The 19,323-nt window shown below is 46.5% G+C and overlaps 1 protein-coding gene, 1 long non-coding RNA gene and 1 other non-coding gene across 5 annotated transcripts; 1 reads left to right on the top strand and 2 right to left on the bottom strand.

Annotated features, from left to right (window-relative positions):
• Positions 1 to 4,548: 4,548 nt before the first annotated feature.
• Positions 4,549 to 7,665, bottom strand: SOWAHA (sosondowah ankyrin repeat domain family member A). Its single transcript, XM_088173800.1, has one exon. The coding sequence runs from the start codon at positions 7,648 to 7,650 to the stop codon at positions 6,304 to 6,306; it is 1,347 nt and encodes a 448-aa protein (XP_088029926.1). The 5' UTR covers positions 7,651 to 7,665; the 3' UTR covers positions 4,549 to 6,303.
• A 254-nt stretch (positions 7,666 to 7,919) lies between these two features.
• On the top strand, positions 7,920 to 10,199 carry LOC148221992 (uncharacterized). Its single transcript, XR_015807012.1, has 2 exons — positions 7,920 to 7,997; positions 8,543 to 10,199. It is a non-coding gene; the product is annotated as an uncharacterized LOC148221992 (long non-coding RNA).
• Positions 10,200 to 10,752: 553 nt separating this feature from the next.
• On the bottom strand, positions 10,753 to 18,299 carry LOC106853846 (uncharacterized). Of its 3 annotated transcripts, none has more exons than XR_015807009.1 (2): positions 18,219 to 18,299; positions 10,753 to 12,839 (listed from the first exon to the last, which is right to left on the bottom strand). It is a non-coding gene; the product is annotated as an uncharacterized LOC106853846 (transcript). The 3 variants fall into 3 exon arrangements; XR_015807008.1 differs by lacking the exon at positions 18,219 to 18,299 and adding an exon at positions 18,102 to 18,218; XR_015807007.1 differs by lacking the exon at positions 18,219 to 18,299 and adding an exon at positions 18,093 to 18,189.
• Between the last annotated feature and the right edge of the window lie 1,024 nt (positions 18,300 to 19,323).

The following is a 19,323-nucleotide window of genomic DNA, read 5'->3' as shown; positions in this document are numbered from 1 at the left end:
AGTATCAGCTTCGAGAGACTTCTGCACCGTGGCAACGACCCCATGCTGGGCAACTTCTTATGTAAACGAAGTCTGTGGAGCTAGGAAAATGCAAGGAATAAAGAAGCTGCTTGGTATCTGACCGTCTGGGAGAACAAGCAGGAAATCCCCACTACTGCCCAGCCTTGGGAGTCTCCTATGCTGCCTGACAGCCTGATACTTTCACAAGTAAAACATAATGTGAGCCCATCTTCATGGAGAATTGTAATGAGAGCCCTTCGGGAAGCTGTTTGTATGAATTAATGACAGCTGCATCCAGGAGAATGCTGGTGGGATTCCAGGAACGATCTCTGTATCTCTCTTGCCCACCCACACGCAAGTGGCGTGGGGGGAGACTGCGATAGCTTCTTGGTGCTTGGCAGAAGCAAGTGGGTCTGATCTGGGGATAAGAAGATGACCTGTATTGCCCGAGGCAGGAGCATGGGTCTGTGGTGCAGGTGTGGGAGCGGTTAGTGGCAGCAGCACATCCTGCCCGTCTGACAAGCAGTGTCCTGGCAGCAGCTGAGAGATTTTAGATACAGTAGCTCATTTAGAACTTAATTTAACATCCACTGCAATGTGTGAGAGTCACTGCTGGACCAGGACCTGCTGTTTCAGTCTTTTGGGCACTAAATTGAAGGAATTTAATTATTTTGTCTTAAACCCCAGCCTCATTTTCTTCACGGGGGTGTTATGCTGGGGGACTTTCACACGTGGGGCTAATTAAGGAACACAGAGCTGCAGGAGTTAATGCAAAGGTACTCTGCAAAAAGATCTATTTGGTGCTTGTGAGAGCTGCATTTAGTAAGTTCTCTCTGCTTTGAGAATTCATGGCAACCATCTGAATAAATTTTTAAAAATAAACTCAGAGCAGCATTGCAAAACTAATCTGTGCCTGGAGGGAGCCCACACAGACATTAAAGAATAATCAGCCTGTAGGAATCGTGCAACCTCTGGGGTTCACAAAAGGCTCTCAAGAAGCAGCACTTGAATTTCACTGCTAAATGAAGAAAGGCATTAAAGGTTATCAGAAACTCTAAAATACCATGAGCCTTGAAGTTGAGTCATAGGTAAATTTACAGAGAGAGAATATGGGCTACAGTGATAGTCTTGATTTAGAGAATAAGTGGCATTTCTAAAAATGTGAATAAAGACTCAATTATGTGAATAAAGAGGTCTGTGAATTATGTGAATAAAGAGGCTGAGCCCATGGTGGAAGAGCAAGAACATCCCAAACTACCTCAAAATGGAACCACTTGTGAAACAATCTCTCCAGAGATCCCTGCCCTGTGTCAGCTCCTGATGACATTGCTAGTGCCTGCAGGACCCTTTTCTGGATTTCAGCTACTCCCTACTGAGCACAGGATCACCTGATGTCACAGTGGCTGCTTGGAGAAGTCTGGTCCAGAGCTGATCCCAGCCTAGGGTGAAGCTGGAGTTCTTTGTTGCAAAGGGGAAAACTACCATAGGAGAGTGCAGGATGAAAATACAACACAACAATCATGGTGAGAGTCTGTCTGTACCGCTGAAGTTTGTTATTGTGACCATATTGGTGAATCTTATTGGTGTGACCTTGTGCCTCATGCAGGAGCCTGTGGGTGAGAACATCAGGGAAGGCCTGGCACTCCAATACCATGACCTCACATCGAGGGCTTGTGCATTTGGGTATTGGGTTCTATGCAGTGGAAATGAACATTATTTGGTTTTTGTGAGCTGTGACTCCACAGTGCTTGCTGTGCTTCTCATCTGGAGTCTCTCACCTTGTCTGGAGGGTCTCAAAGTGATGGGGTGGATGATTTTCCTCTTGGGAAACGGTGGTTTAGGTTTGGTCAAGAGCTCATGCTTTCAGGTGAAGAAAGGGAGTAGAGCATTACTCTAGGACAAACCTAGAGCAGAAGTTCAACCAAGAAAGGGAAAGCTGAACACTGCCAGCCTAACTTTTATTGTTCCCATCTCTATTTTCTTTTCACAGAAAGGGAAGAAGATGTACTAAAGCTGTACTAATATTAACAGTATGGATCTATTTTGCCTGGTTCTGAGTTACACACACAGTATAAAGGCTCAATGTGCTTAATAACTTGCTTTGTCTTATAAATTACTGAAATAAACCTTGAAACGGGAACAGAAATATTCTTCATTAGGATGCAGAGTTTTTGATCTGTGTTGTCCTGCTCTGTCCCTGCTCTCCTCCTGCAGCAAACAAACACCACACTGTTTGTGCCCATAACTACATGCTAGCCAAGTCCCTGTTAATAACCTCTTAATTTGGGGAGTCCCACAATAGTACAAGCAACAGGAAAGGGCAAAAACTGCCATGTTGCCATTTTATTCAGATTCATATGCAAATCAGGAGGCAAACACCTCCAAGGAATGTAGGTCATGGTGGAAACATGAAGAGAGGGAGCAAGAGATGAGCAATGGGAAATTAGGAGACTATCTAGAAAGGCTTCCTCTACCTCTAGCTGGTGGCTGCAGCTCTCATCGGTCTTTTGGAGTTACTTCCATGTGGGTTTGTGAAGAAGCTGAAGTCTCATTAAGACTCCTCTGCAGTGCAAGAGCATCATTTCCTCGGTTTTCATATTCCACATTTCTGTATAGCACTCACAAGGGAATGAAGACAGCCAAAAAATCTGTGAGCCTGACCACAACCACACTGCCTCACACTGCTCAAATAGCCACATCCAGGAGGACAAAGTCCGTCCCTTTGTGCAAAACCGTGGTTTAAGGTTTGTTTGCAGAGCTCTTCAGGGCAAGTTTTTGAGGTGATACTCCTCAGGACAAAATATGCCAAAGAACAGACAAACCAAATTAGCCTTAGCAGGCAGACTGAGGAAGGGTCAGGCAAACAGTAGCTTTTTTCCTGATCCCTAGTGCTGCTGAACTAAAATCTGATCTAGTTTTATTTGTGTAGGCACTCCACTGAATTTGCATTCACTCAGTGGGGGAATGACACTGCTCATGCTGCCTACAGGTCTAAAAACATTATCTTGATTTCAATTTGCATATCAGTACGGACTGTGTGCTTTAAAGAAGTGACCAAGGTGATCGTCTACATTTTGCAGCAGGAAATCTGAGACATGCTGAGAGGGTAGGCTAGTAACCAAGGTAAAATACCACCAAGCTGCTGAGTCCTGCTACTATGTCAGATCTGGGATCTGTGCCTTCCATCTCCAGCCTTCCCCACCAACTGAGCCCTCTCCAGGGGACAGGACTCAGATTTTTTTGGGGTTTTACCTTTCCTGCTATTAGCTTTGACGGTGCCTTGGGCAGGTCCCCGCTCTGGGCTGGGCCAGGGATTGAAAGGCTGCATGCCCAGGCCGTGACACAGCCTCTGCCCCAGGCCAGTGTGCTGAGGGAACCCAGTCCTCCTCTCACCTGTTCCTGCGAAGACATTCTGGCTAAACTTCACAGCTGTTATTCGTTCAGGTAAAATCCTACTGCGTTCGGCCAGATTTGGGTTTGAAAATGAGAATTAGGGAGAACCAGTCAAGCCGAGGGATTCATAAAACAGTCCAGCTTTAGCCTCTTCCAGGAAAATATTCCCATGATGACTCATCACCCTACAGTGTCCCTTCCCAGTTTCAAGGGTGACATTGGACTGCAAAACCCAGCCAGGCTGACAGTTTGGTTTTACTTCAAACTAAAGGCACTATATATACACACACCTGTATGATTACAGCAGTGCGTTCTCAATACCTCTCAGTATTCAACTGCACCTGAAGTTGTACCACACTTCATGTACTCAGCCTGTCTAAATACTATATTTTCCTTCATCAGCTCAACAAGGAGGAGGAATGAGCTGAATCACTGCACAAACTTGCTGGCAGAGCCTGGTCCGGCCTTGCCACCTACAGCCTTGCAAGCTCCCAACCTATGTGACACCACCCTCCTGCCAAGCCTCCAGCACTCCCTCGCTCCCTAGCTCTTGACGCTAGGCATTTTTCTATCACACCAGCTAATCGATTTGATGCCCCTGAGGAAGGAGTAGTGCAGAATTTTCTTGATGATACGTGTTGCAATGAAGTCTTATCTCGGCTGTAACTTCTTTGACAGAACAGAGAAGCAATGAAACCTCCTTCCTACTCTCCCAGGGGGTGAAATCACAACCACACCCTCCAGATTAGTCAGGTGGAGTTTTTAAACACAAAACACTCCATCCTTGAACCTTGCCTCTGGCTCATGTAGGCTTGACTCCGAATGAGCACTAAAGTTCAGCAAGGTTGTTTGAACAGGTATCAAGCCTATACCCATAACTATTGAACAAACTTCTCAATAAGGCCAAGCCAAACTGGAGTGTTTACAATTCCCACAGAAACAGAATGCTTTCACCAAGCAGTGTCAGTGCCTCAGAGGTAACATGAATGCACACACACTTCTATAGTTTCAGGGGAGAAAAAAGTTTTATGTCCATACACTTGGAAAGCCACTTTAAAATAGAGCCCTGTTTTTCCCAGAACTCTGCAAGCTGACAGAGCACAGCAGAAATCAAGGGTTCAAAGGACCACACTGGTCAATGGTCACACCAACAGCTAGAAAGCAAATTTGATTTTATTTTTTAAACCCTACTCCATATATAGAGGCCACAAGGTGCTTCATCGTTAACCTTTGCGTAACAACTTAGTTCAATCCAGACGCAGACCGGTGCAGAATAATCCAGTCTCTTCCTAGAACAGGTGCATCAGACCTGGCTGCAACCTCTGATCACACTCCCAACAAATGCCACCCACTCCAGGAACCTCAAGGAGAGTGTTTTGAAGTAAAGAGGGCTGTGCCTCCATCTTCAACCCTACAGCATTTCTTGTGCATGTTCGGGACAAGCCAATTAGAACCAATTACATAGAAGTACTAGGTTTAATGTTTTAACAAAACATTGCTGAAGTCACTGACTTAGGAGGAAAGGCAAAGCATGCAAACTAGTATTTCAATGCAGAAACCGAAACATAGTCACTCCAGCATTGCTCTCACCTCTCAATGATACAGGTGTCTAGTCACAGTTTTAGAAAAACCATGCTGGTTTAGCAGACTTGCCCCAGAAGTCAGACAGTTTCTGTTCATAGTTCTGCCTCCTTGCATTAACTTTATTATTTTTTTAATTACTGCTAGGTTAATCTTACTGCAAACCTTACATGCAGTTAACATGCTTTTTGAGCTATATATATAGCTATATAACTATGTTTATCACATAAAAGAAGGAGTTTGTTTTAGGTCAGTAATTCACGCTGTTGAGACAAACACTGCTTCAAGAGGTCATGCCAAGTTTCTATTATGAAACACCTAATATTACATAAAGCCCAATGTCTATAAATATTTATTGTAAATAGGTCAAAATGGGCCAAGTTTTAAACAAAAAGAATAAGACATACAAGCTTAACTTTGTTTCCAGTTGGCTATTTAGAAACTCTGACAGATCCAATTCCCAGTTTTTCAGTTCAGTTTTTCACTATCAACAAGGTTTTTTATTCAGCTTAAGTTGATTCAACTACAGCAAGTTTAAATGTTCACAGTATCATCAAGACATGTGGTGAGTACCACCTGGTCAAAAAGTCTTTCAGGAAGAGACAAATACTTAAACCACTAGCCAAGATTTCAAACTGAGGTAGACAAGTCACAGTGACTTCAGTGCTGAAGCTCAGGGTCTATCTTTTTAAGTAATTCATCTAATAAAATGCATCAGGCAACAATTAAGATTGTTATGTTAGCATTTCTGATGTGAAATAGTGAGTGAGAAATCTCAGAGTCAGAAAATTTGTTTTGAAAAAGTATAGGATTTTTCTAAATAGAAATATCCTTCTTGTGCTACTAAAATAATCAGAAACAACATAGAAAACTACGCATCTTTCCTCTCATAATTTAATCCTGTCAGACAACAAGCCTTGTTAAAGTAGCCAGATACCACCTTGCTGTTCATAGTGTAAAATATGCACCTTCACATCGCTTCTGCTCTCCATCTGAAGAACACAGATCAAGAAGGCTGTCCCTCAGGCATTTTGACTTGTTCACACACACATAAGTTGTTTATCAACCATTAAACACAAAGTTTGTTGTCCCCACCAATGGATCAGCACTAGTACATACAGCATGGATAGCACTTCCTGGCAACTCCCTTTCCACAAGCACCTGAGGCTGGGTTTCATGCTGTGGGCTTTGGATGCAGACCCTATCACTGATTCAGTTGAACATCCAAAAAGACAGACACGGAGAGAAAAAAATCCAAACTGCTTCTGCAAGAGAAAGCTGAGACACCAGCCATGCTATTAAACCATTTTGATCACAGTAAGGCAGAGGCTAGTGACCAAAGAACAACTCAGAAACAGGTCTGCGTTTCACGACAACCTCTTCCTCCTCCTCCTCCACTGCCTCAGAGAGTGAGGAATATGAAGGGAACCCCCCTCTGATCTTTGGCTTCCTCCTCGGGCCCGTAGTGGCAGTCAGAAGCTTGTTTAAAGTCGAGGGCTTCCTCAAGCCTTTGGTGAGATCGTAGAAAGCCATGTCATCGGATATGACTCCCAGGAAAGTGCTAGTGGAGCTCAAGATTGAAGCCGCAAGCTTTGTGGACTTCTTGATGGGCATGGAGTGCTCCATGTTTTGGGAAAGGCTGGGGTCCCCCAGCAAACGCCTGATTGTAAGAGACGTCCCTTCCTTTAAGTACTGGTGCGGCTTCTTCCCACTGTAGTCCCTCAGGTCAATCTTGGCATGGTAGCTGTAGACGAGCATGGTGATGATCTTCTCCTGGCCGTGTAGAGCAGCCAGGTGCAGTGCCGTGTAGCCACCATGCGACCTGGCATCCACATTGACACGGGACCCGCCCTTCTCGGCCGTTCGCATGATATTGGTCACCATGTCGCAGTTGCCGCTTTTGGCGGCCCAATGCAGGGCGGTGAAGCCGGAGATGAAGTCCCTGCGAGCCGCCAGGCTGGCGTCGCCCAGCAGCAGCCCGTGGAGCTGCTGTGTCCACTGCCCATCGGCCGCCAGCACCAGCCACTGGTGCTCCGCCTGTTCCAGGGGTACTACCGTCTCATCGCTGGCCCGGTGGTTCTTGGGTCCCCTCCGCAGCCCAGGCGAGCGGGACCCGGCCTCCTCGTCCACCGGCGGGGGGGACAGCGGGGTGGCCGCCTCCTCGGGCGGCCCCGGGGTGGGGGAGGGCAGCACGTAGCGCACGGGCAGCATGCAGGGCTTGGGCGGCGGCTCCCGCCGGCCCCACCCCGCGCTGCTGGGCAGGGGCACCCCGCCGCCACCGCCCTGGAACAAGCCCCGCAGCTCGGCCACGGCCCGCGGCCCCGGCGACTCCTCGGGGGGCGTCCCGGCGGGGTCGGGAACCCGGTCGGGAACGGGAATCGGGACAGGGACGCCGGCATCGTCCCCCGCCGGCGGGGCAGCGCGCAGCTGCTTCTTAAGCACCACGAACTTGACGCCGTCGATCTCCTTCACCGTGGCCACGGTGTTCACCGCCGCCTTGAATCGCTCCCGCCGCGCCGCCCGCCCCTCCGCCTCCCCGGCACCGGCATCGGCAGCAGACCCGCCGGCCTCCAGCAGCGGCCGGAAGGCGCTCACCAGCTCGGTGTTGCGCACCCGCCCGCCGCGCTCCCTCAGGAAGCCCATCACTGCCTCCGCGCTGATGTCGAGCTTCACCATCTCGCCGCCACAGGTAGTGGTGGAGGTGGCGGAGCCGCCGCCGCCGCCGCCCCCGCGCGGAGTAGGATGCCAGGAGCCCGCGGGGCTGGCTAGGGCACCCGGGCGGGAGGCACCTGATGTGGCCAACGCCTCCCCCGCGGCCGCTCCCACGGAGGTGCTTGAGCCGCCCCGCCCAGGGAGCGCTGCGGATCCGGCGCTGGTCCCGCCACGCCCGCGGGGCGGCGCTGCCGGGAGGGCCCGGCCCGGGCAGTGGCGGGTGGTGGGGGTAGTGGCACCGCACGAGGGGACGGGCGGACGGGCGGACAGCGGCTGACACGAACCCAGCCCCGACTCAAGAGCGTATGAGGGTAGGAGGGTGTGGGAGACTTCTCGGGCAGGGCCGAACGCTTTAGTAAATAGATATTTACTAGTCTTCCAGCTTCCTAAAACGATTTTTTTGTTTGGGGTTTTTTTGTTTAGTTTGGTTTGGTTTTTGTTGTTTCAGTAGCAAGTAAGTGGAGCAGCATTGGGTAGAAATCACTCTGCAGAGCTTGGTCTTCACTCCTGGAAAAGCCCAGGTGTTCTGTGGTCCTGCTGGGCAAGAGGCTGATGCCTCAAAATTAGTCAGAAGATGGGTGGATGGGTCAGTCTTTTGAAATATACTCTGTATGATACTAGATATTATCATATAAATATATATAATAATATATTAATATCTGTGTTTTTTATCTATATTGCATCTACAGTGTGGATGTATGTGTCTATTTAAACAATGAAATATTTACAGCATGGCTGCATCTGTTCATGTCCACCAGGAGAAGAAGAATCTTCTCTTTTTATAGAGAAGCTGTCTCTGCTGTCTTATCAATTACTCGTGCGTAAGCATTTAACATTACTGCTCTCTGCTCTACAGGAGAAAATAAATCACAGAAAAATGTTTTTTCCCCAAGCAAAATAGGAGGACTGAGGACCTCTTAAAAGGATGTTCGGCCTGCAAACTTGTTTTCTCCTCCTCTGAATGTTGCAGTTAAGATCACTAAATCAGTGCCTGAACAGTTGATCTAGAAGAGCAAGAGAAACTGAGAACAGAATGAACAGTCAGTGTGGTATGAAGACAGATAAAAATAACTGTATGAGGATGGATAAGAAAAAGCAAATAGATTTGGAGTTGTTTTCAGTCTGAGAACTTAATAAAATTGAATATCCTTTTATGACCAAGTGACCTGCCTAGTAGGAAAGTCTGTGGATATAGTCTACCTGGACTTCAGCAAAGCCTTCAATACTGTCTCCCACAGCATTCTCCTGGAGATGCTGGCAGCCCATGGCTTGGAGCCCACTCTTCTCTAAAGGGTTTAAAACTGCCTGAATGGCTGAGCCCAGAGAGTGATGCTGAATGGTCACATTCAATTGGTGACTGGTCACTAGTGGGGTTCCCCAGGACTCAGTATTGTGTCCAGTATTGTTTAATATCTTTATTAATCATCTGGACAAGGGGCTGGAGAGCACCTTCAGTAAGCTCGCAGCAACCAAGTTGAGTGAGAGTGTTGATCTGCTGGAGGATAAGAAGGCTCTGTGGAGGGATCTGGATAGGCTGGATCAGTGGGCTGAGGCAAATGGTGTGAGGGTCAACAAGGTGAAATGATCAACAAGGTGAAATGACGGGCCTACACTTCAGCTACAGCAACACCCTGCAGAGCTACAGACTGTGGAGAGAGTGGCTGGAAACCATCCCAGTGGAAAAGAACCTGGAGGTGCTGGTTGACAGTGGCTGAGCATGAGCCCAGATGGGCAAGAAGGCCAATGGTATCCTGGTCTGTATCAGTAATAGTGTGGCCAGCAGGACCAGGGCAGGTCTGGTACTCTGGTACCAGGGCAGGGCAGGTGCTCAGCACTGGTGAGGTCACACCTAACGTGCTGTGTCCAGTTCTGGGCCCCTCAATTCAGGAAGGATTGAGCATTGAGGTGCTGAAGGTTTTTAGCCTGGGGAGACCTTAACACTCTACAAGGAGGTTTTACAAAGGTGGGGTTTGGCCTTTTCTCCCAGGCAACCAGTGACAGGACAAGAGGAAATGGCCTTAAGCTGCACCAGGGGAAGTTCAGGTTGGGCATCAGAAGGAATTTCTTTACAGTAAAGATTTCAAACTCTGGAATGATCTACCCAGGGAGGTGGTGGGGTCTCCATCCCCAAAATGTTCAAGTAATGACTGGGCATAGCATAGTAGACAAGGTGGTGTTTATTCAAGGCTGGACTTGAAGACCTTGGACGTCTTTTCCAACGTTAATGATTCTATGATGAGTCTGTGTCAAAGTCTCCATTTTGAAGGCAATGTGAGGTGTGTCCTCGCTGATGCTGACTTCCCTTCTGCCTCTTACTTACCTTTACTGAGGGTAGAAGAGCCTTTTCCCACAGACTGCATTTGGCATTCCTTCCCCTTCTCTCTCCATCTTTGTGCAAATGTGTGTAAAACTATTCCATCTTTTGCTAACGAGCTGGTACTGAACCAGTTCCTCAAAATAATTTTGCTGCTGTAATGCTCTTTCACATAATAATAGTGTGTAATCTTCTTGTATTAGTTCTGTGTTTCTATGTGAATCGCACTCCTCCTATTACTGCCTTTTCACATGGCCTGAACAGCAACCTTGCCCTTGCTGAGGCAGCCACTTGAGCAATGTAGTGTTCTGCAATGCTCTATAGCTCATGGCATTGCCTGCCCTATGTAGAGAGCTAAAAATGACCCTGCATCCAAATACTAAAACTGTGCTTTGCTTTCACTGTTCAGATCCTTACTAGAATCCCTTGCAGGCATAAGAAAATCTCAGCAATCTGATTTTTGCATTGCAAACTTTCAGCTTTACCCTAGGATTATAGTCCGTATCTACAAAAAGGAGCAAGGAAGAGAGGAGGGGAAATGATTCAGAAGAATAAGCTCTTATAAAAAACCAATTGCTTAGGTTACAAATGTTAATGGAAAAGTTGCTCCAGTTGCTTCCATTGGTTCAAGCACTGGGGGGAGGGGCGTCCTGGTTTGAAAAGACAGGTGTGTACTAGAGAAGAGCAGGGCCTTCCCTCGAAATGGAGCCAATAAATCCCTCCCTCTGAATTAAGGGGCTCTCAGGCAAAGATATGGAGATAGGAATAACAGTTCTTTACTAGTATAGATATATAACAAGGCAAACAAAACAGCAACAACTATGAAATTAACAGCAAACAGAACAGGAACCCAGTAACAGTTCTTTTGGTTGTGGACACCTTTCCCCTCTGGTGCAGTTACCGTCACAGTTGGCAGTGAGTGCCAGCCGGCTCCCGGTGGACAGGGGCAGATGCGGCGATCCCGCACAGCTGCAGGGGTACTGGGAGTGATGGCAGCTGTGTCCCGAATGGGAAGGGTGGAGGAGAGACTTGGCTCAGGGATGCTCGGAGTATCGGTCCCGGTGCTCCAACAGGATGCTTGGAGATGGCAGGCTGAAGCAGGAGAGCGTTCGAGCAGGGCAGCAGCGCAGGGTCCAACAACAGAAAAAGATGTCTCTCAGCGTTGGGATGGCTGGGATGGGGGTAGCAGCTGCGGCCTTCCTCCTCCGACTCCGAGAGTGAGCGCGTGCACAACTCCTTCCCAGTCTTGTTTCTAGCCTGCTTCCAGTCTTCTAACCCGTTCCCCCTCTGAGAGAAACTCCCAAAAGAGCAGGGAGGGTCTCCCTCCCCCTGTATCAAGGACCCAGCCATCAATGTCCCTTAGCATATACCCACATAGTCAAGCCTCTCTTGAGCACTTGCATTGGGTCAAGGTGCAAAAAGAGGGGAGTTACTGAGACTGTTGCCCTCTGCAGATCCTGGCATTCCCCATTGCTGCAGAGCTGAAGGATATATAGCCAGGAGGTCATAGAAGAGGACACAGGATGTTTACATATGTACCTCATGCCATGCAGTCTGAACTGGTTGCTCTGGTTTAACTGCCCTGACACAATGACCTCTCTGCCCAGGTAATGCCTCCACGAACATTACCTGCAGGTAATGTCTTACATGAACTCTCTTCTTGGGCAAGCCATGGCAAGTGGTTGTGCTCCTTTTCACAATCTCAGTGGGTGTTAGTAGCCCAACACATTAACCTCCTATATGATCTGCAATAAGGAAGAAAACAACACTTCTGGCTAATCACCCATGCCAGTGCCAGACCACACACATCCTGTTTGCCAACCTTTCTCTAAGAGACATAATGAGAGATGGGGACTCCAGGCCTCTTTAAAGTGCTGTTTATTATATCCAAATGATACAGCAATTCACAGCTCGTGGGTGACAAGAGCCCAGCCCACAGCCTTTTCAGCCACAGCTGTAGGTTCGTCTGAAGCCCCCTCCAGTTCTGGTTACAATGCATTCTATACTTTTCATTACAGAGCATCTTAATACATGACAACCAATCAATACTTTTACCTATAGCCTATCCTAACTACTAACATTACCATATTCATGTTACTATGTCCAATCACAAAAGATTAGTATGTTACAGTTTAAGCTAGAAGTTGTTTTTTAGTTTTCTTGCAGTGGAAAATTCTGAGATCTTTTCTCTACTTGCAACATTGGCTTTCTTGTTTGTGAAAATCCTTGTTTGTTAAAAACATCTTTTGTTTGAGGTGGACTTATCCTTTGCTTAAGTCATAAAAGCCCCTTCCAACTCACTTGCTCTTTGCTTTCTAGTTACCCAGTAAGACTGGCTCAGCAATTCTTTTCTTCTACATCAAAACTTGCTATCATTTCTATTCCTTCTTCAATTCTACATTCAAAGATCTGTTATACATACATATCTGTGAGACCTTCCTGTCAAATCCTTATCCTTCCCAACACCTTTCTTTTTAGCTGTTGATGCCTTTTGATTGCCCACCATTCAGGGATGAATTGCCAAGTGTCAGAAGACCAGGTCCCAATGAGCTCCTCTTAGTCTGCTGAGTGCTGGTAACACTGATCAGATTCTGGAGCAGAAATTAAACTCTTTGAATGAATTTTATTAATATAGACAATAAAATCCTGGAACATTATGGATGTTATATTCATCAGTCATCCAAAATTTCCAGCCTTAAAAAAGTGTGAAAATTTTGCCTCTTTCTGTGTCACCGAAAACCTACAAAGCAAGTATTTCTTGTTGGGTTACTTACAGAATACCGTGGGCTGCTTCATAGGAGATCTCAAGCCAACTGTCTTGATATTTTTCATTTATTGGCTGAGACAAAAACAATATACAGAAGCCCATGATTAGATTAATTTACTACTACTTTTTAAAAACAAATATTGCAGTTTGTTATTTCTGCATGATAGGCTGTAGAGAACTGGCCTCTATTTATAACCATGTGACTGATGAGAGTTAATTACCTTTCCTGTGAAGAAGTTTCCCAAACTCAAATTATCATTATTACAGTGAAGTAAACTGCATAGTGAACCTGGGAGCTTTTCCCACCCCCTCAGAGGAGTAAGGTGAAGATTATAAGACTGTAATTATCCACACAACATAAAACCAGGAAATAAAGTGGAAGATCAAGCACAGTATCTAGTCAGAGCAAAGAAGTTTCTACTGCCCAAAACTGAAGGAAATGGTACCCTAGGTCTCACTCTTTCCTGCATGATCTTCTCAGAGCAATGGGGAAGACGGGAAGACAAGATCCCAAGCTGGAAGCAAAAGAGGAGGAAAAGGGAATGTGGAGGATAATCCCAGTCAGACAGGATGCTGCTGCTTTGTAGAAAGGTGAAGCTTAGCTGCTAATGACTGCAGATGGAACTTCTACCTCAAAGAAAACTTATTTTCCTCCAAAATTAAATCAGGGTTCCCAGACTAAATAGGATGACAAAGCCCATGATTTCCCACTTTACTTGTTGATATTTTCATGTGAAACAAAGACCACACATTGTGAGGGAAATTAGCTCTTTCTTTGTTCGATGAAGAAATACAGTAATGTTCCATAGATAAACAATTGAGCAAAAGTCTGTGAAGGGGGGGGGGGGGGGGGGGGGGGGGCGGGGGGGGGGAGGGGGGAAGGGGAGATAATTTACAGTTAAAAGGCATTTTCTCATAAATGAGAAGGATTCAGCTCTAACTCAAGCACCTCAGTAACCAGTTCAGAAGATGTTTCTTAACAGCAGCCATTCAAACACAGTTTTCTATGTATCTTAGAGTCTGTATATTTATTAAACACTGCTTGTTCACACAGATGAGTCAAGGATTCATCCCAAGCATTTTCTGTTTTTCAGATGGTGCCTGCAAACTTGATGGGATTTTAGCAGGATAATGCAAACCTGGCATGAGGTTCAGTGTGGCAATAAAATCAACTCATAGAATGATTTGGTTTGGAAGGGACCTTAAAGCTCCCAGCCTTCTTGCCATGGGTAGGGACACCTTCGACCACCCACAGTTGTTCCAAGGCCCATTCAGCCAGGCCTTGAATCCAGGGATGGGGCATCCACAGCTTCTCTGGACAGCCTGTGCCAGGGCCTCACCATCCTCACAGGAGAGAGTTTTCTTCTAATCTAGCTAATCTAAATCTACCTTCTGCTGCACTTCAGCATTAGGGGACAGGGAAATTTGGGGTCTGTTTCTGTATGGAAATGGACCTACAGCTCCTATTGACTTCTAGTTTAAAAAGATAGCACTTCTGTAGAAATGCCTTATGAGCTCCATATATTGCCAGTATAACCAATGGAAGTTTAATGAAGTGCTTGGTGGTATTGATGCTAAAAGTGTAGCTATAAACCATTTGATTTCTAGTAATCCCCAGGACACACAGTGAGAAATGTATAGTTATCCAAAAGCTGCTACCTCTGGCCTGTGTTGAAAACCCTGAATGAGATCTATTTGTCTGCAACACCTGGATTTAAAAATCAAGGATTTTATTCAGCCCTGAAAGTTGGAGCCATCCTCAAAATGCCTTGGTCTTGCTTCTGTAGTCATGTGGCAGGTGGGATGATCTCTTGCTCTCTGTGTCTATCTAGGAAGTCAAAGGGGCTGTGTGATAGCATTTATGTCTTTCCTCTTTCATTGCCTATGCCCGTGTTCACAATGTGAAGAACCTCCTGCTGATCTTCCCAACCATCAGAACTGTGCTGCTGCAATGTCACCATTCATGCAGAGAGGGGCATTTCCCCTGCTCTCCCCAGGACAAAGAGATTCCAGGGACACATCTGTGCCTCTCCAGTCCTTTGTGCTCTCTGTCCCAGGTCTTCACCTGTAAAAAACCCACAGCTTAAATCCACTGTGGTTTTAGCAGGTACAAATATTCCATGAAATTTAAAGCCCTTGCGGGAGTATCCAGCACTATAATATAAATTTAATTACGGAGCTGTTATAAATAATTTGCATAACAATTAGGAGTTAAAGGAGTTACCAAATCCAAGTCACTTCTCTTGAAGCATTTTTTATGCAACTGAACCTTTTGAAATCAGCAGGGTTTCTCTTGATTTGGCACTAGAAACAGTGTGCTTTTTGAAATAACAAAGTGATTAAAAATAACTGAGCTTTTACGCAGTGCTCTGCTGTGGCAGAGATCTGCTACACACTGGTGGCAGTGTTGCTGGACAAAAGGACAGAGGACTCCAGCTCCAGGAGGTCTGAGCAGCACAGCACAGAGCCAGGAGGCAGCAGTGTTGGCTCTTGATCTGTTGCAATGTCTCACAGTTTCCTTTGTGCTGTGAATCCAACCTGCAGCTCACAGAAACTAGAAACTGGGAACTGGGAACGAAAAGAATGAGAAGAAGGTGTCTTTACAAACAAACCGTGGGCCTGGTGGTAGATAAGGCCACATACAGAGAGGTGAAAGAAGCAATAGAAGGAAACATAAATTCCATAGGAATTCCACTAATTGACACAGGCTGTTACTCACTCAAGACTGTACTACATCTCTGGATTTAGATAAAAAGAACAAAGACATAAGGAAAAAGAAAAACGGGGGGGTATCCTTAGAAGGGGGTATTATGCGTTTTGGGAAGTCTATACCTTTCAAGTACCTCATCTAGTGGGGAAAGAGAGAGGGAAATGCAGCTGGGAAATTAGGATAAAAAGGAAGCTCTCTCCTCTAAAAGTTCTGAGAGACCCCAGGGGAAATGCCCCATGGCCTCTCCCTTTATTAAAATAAAGTTACAGGACTCTTCTGTCTCCTTTTTGGACGTAAACTTTAGGTGTTTGTGGATTAATTTTCCTGACAGGAATCAGCTTTTGTTAGCCTTTTCTTGTTACATTGTGCACTTTATTGGAACAGAATAGACCTCTTAACGAATCGATGTCAATTGCTTCTCCAAAAGTACCTGGCATTCAGGCATGTGTTAAGTAAGACTTTCACATTGTCTTAAATAAGGACTCACAAAGCTGATTGTAAAGTAAAAAAAAAAAAAAAAGAAAAGAAAAGAAAAAAAAAGGAACTTTCAGGAACTTTTGATCTGTTTATTTTTGCTTGTGATATATGAAAGCAGCCTGGAAAGTTAACTCTGCTTCTGTAGTAACTTTCACTTCCATCTGTACACCAGAAACACCAGATTTTAGCCTCCACATTTTGTGCTGAGGGAGACAGGGAGAACTAGAGAACCTTTGGGAATCAGCCAAAGAAACAAGATGATAAAATTAATATTTGGTTTGAAGGAACTTTTCACTTGCAAGGGATAAATGAATAAAAGGTTCAGCAAGCTTATAACACTGCTCAGGCTTTGGCTTCAGGTGCCAGGAACCAGCAGGACAGCTTTGCTGTCCCTGGCAGTATTAAGAGCTGTGGCTGTGACAGCAAAAAGGTTGAGAGTAGTTTTGGTATTTTTTGGTGAAAATAAATTAACAGATGGTATTCAGCAATGACGTTTTCAGAGAAATACATTTTTTGAAACCTGTCTTTATCCACAACTAATACATGGATTAGCAGAATTAATTTGGTTGAAGGCAGTTTGCTCAGGAAAGAGAAAGACAGCTCCTTTGACCTTCACCAGATTTATCGTGTTTCAAAAAGCAAGTCATTTGGATTACACCATCTCAGAAAACGCCTTGAAATTACTTAAAGGGAGAACACAACTTTCTTCCTGATCTCTGATCCCTCTAACCTTTGCCCTCCCCCTTCAATTACCTACATCTAAGTTTATATCCTCTATTATTTACTCCAGCATAAGCACAGTGCCCTTCCAGAATGAACAGTGTTTCCTAGAACTCCTGAAGCACTATGCAGGTGGAACACAAGGAGGCTTGCGAAGAATCAGAGATGTGGAGATGTAAAATATGGACACCTGCTGTAACCCAGTGACTCAGTGACTGCCCTGTGGCTGCTGTGTTCACTGAGGGAGAAGCAGCCCTGAGGATGGGCTTTGAGTAGCTCAGCTGAGTAGATGCTGCCTGAGAGTAAAGGAGAGAGGGCTCTGTGAGTCCCCAAAGCTCCTGGAGGATTTCTACTGGGCCTTCAAAACTTGCACAGTAACTGCTCTATTTTTGTGCACACACTGCTTTTCTTTGACTCCTGTGTGTGGTGGTGAGAGGGACCATTCTGTGATAATTGATAAAAGATTCGTGTTAATCACAAAAGCATTGAGGTTTGTATAAACCAGAATACTAAGCTCTGAAGTGAAGCATAGACACTAGATAAAGGAAATTATATAATAAAATCATTCTATTTAAAATCACCTTGTTATGGTTCATTATGTTATGTTTTCCAAATAAGTTGTATCAGCTACCAGCTTGCAAAATCAGCCTTCCCAATAGCCCTTCCTGCCTTTGTCTGAACAATGCTGCCTATCTCAAGGACCAGACTTCCAGAACTTCTCTCGTGGTTATCTACACGGACCAGATAACTATCTGTGACTGACTATTGCCCAGAGGCTTTGTGAATTTGGGTAAGGATGTTTATTCAACCACCACTGCTTATGATAACAAAAAACCCAAAAATTATTGATTACAACGAGAAACCACAGTGTAAGAAGAGGCTGCAAACCAAAGTTCGGTGGAGCGTGGAGTTGGCAGTGACCCCTCACGTTCCCCAGAGCGCTGCTTGCTCTTTCTAGATCAAATAAAACAATCTAAATTTTGTTGAATATCGAGACTTTTGTCTCTCATTTATAACAAATCTGATTTTTATTTATGGCTCAAGGTATGTTACCATGAGGTGAAAGATTCCTTTAAGGGCTGTCTATGAGCTGGCAGCCCTGTCCCCGGGAGGGCTTCTCCTAGCAGCCAGTCAGGCCAGAGAAAGCCTCCAGGCTCAGACTGTGAGTGACCTCCCTCACTTGCTGGTGGGGCAAATGTCCGGATGCCCGGATGCGAAGAATGCACGGAAAATCAAGCTGTGGGAGGAACCTCAGCACATAAAAGCAGCTAACTGCTACACAACAGGAGCCATTTTTGCTTTGGGTTTCTTGAAGGGTTTCTGGGCTCACTTGGAGGGTCATCTTGGCTTTTCTCCCCCCCCCCCCCCCCTCCACTCCCCGCCTTTTCTTCCCTGTGGTCCTGCTTCCGTGCCCGTACCCATCTCACCACCGGGACGATCTCGTGCTCTGCCTCCCCGACAGAGCGGGCGCCGCTGTAGCCAGCCGCCCCCGCCGTGCTTCCTAGGCACAGCCGCCACCGCCGCCGGCTTGCACCCAGCCGAACCTGGAGCCGCAGCCGTCGTCCGCAGCACGAGCCTGCTTGTACTTGACCGCAACCGCCGCTGTTTCCTGCGCTGCCCGCCTGCACCAACCTGCCGCAGCACTAGCCTGTAGCGACCAGCCTATCGCCGCCGCCAGCACCCAGCCGCAAGCGCAGCCGCGGCGCCCCGACCCTGGGAATCTGTAATGCTCCAGGACTTCCGCCGACGGAAAGAACATGCAGACTGCTACTGTTTGGAAATTGCGTCAGCCCGCCACGGGAGCTACGCACACACACCGCGGTTTGCAGCATGCACATTCCACCTGCTGAGTTGATGCTGACAGACGACCGGGGTTCTTGGGGTAACACTGTCACTGTCTTCTGTTTCCTTCTCCTTCTCTCTTTTTCCCTCCCTGCACCTTTTCCTATCCCCCTTTAGTAAAAACACTTACCCTTTTTTATCAATAAACGGTTCTCAGATATAATATTGCTGCGGTTACTGTTTATTTTCGTCCGAGAAATCTATCAAGAGAATCCTCCCCGAGTCCCCCTTTTATAGTGGAACGGGACAAGTGGTAGGAGGAATTATTTTCTTGGGGGGTTGAAAATTATCCTCATGTGTCCCTTCGACGCAAAGAGCGTTGTAGGCAGAAGTATTTGGTCTCTTAGATCAAACTCAGCTCTCCAAGAAGAGTGGATTGCTCCGAGAGGGTGAGGCAGGGACAGAGGGAAAAGTCTCAGACAAAACCAGCGTAACGGATTAGCGGTGCAAGTCTGGTCTAGTGACCCAGCAGCACAACCGAAAGCACGCATGGCTCTGGTGAGCTGTTCTGGATAACTGCACTGCACCAGAGGGCACCAGAAAGCCACAGAAACCGCTCGGTGCTAACAGTTCGTGAAATACCAATGTCTGCGTTACAGAGGCTGACGCTGGCCTTGGCTCAGTTCCTTAGGTGGGAAAGACTGTTGAAGAAAGACTCCGCAGCCCTTTGTTGCATACTTTAAGTTACCATAAACACGGACAGCGTTAATGGCCGTGAGCTCTCGTGTCCCGGCCCAAACTCACGCTGCAGCTGCACTTTGGTGTGGCTTCCACGTGTTACAGAGGCACCTCGGTGCAGAGGCACCG

Source organism: Sturnus vulgaris, chromosome 15 (assembly GCF_052056855.1).
Source record: "Sturnus vulgaris isolate bStuVul1 chromosome 15, bStuVul1.hap1, whole genome shotgun sequence".
NCBI classification, from domain to species: Eukaryota; Metazoa; Chordata; class Aves; order Passeriformes; family Sturnidae; genus Sturnus; species Sturnus vulgaris.
This window is presented reverse-complemented; position numbering and strand designations above follow the sequence as displayed.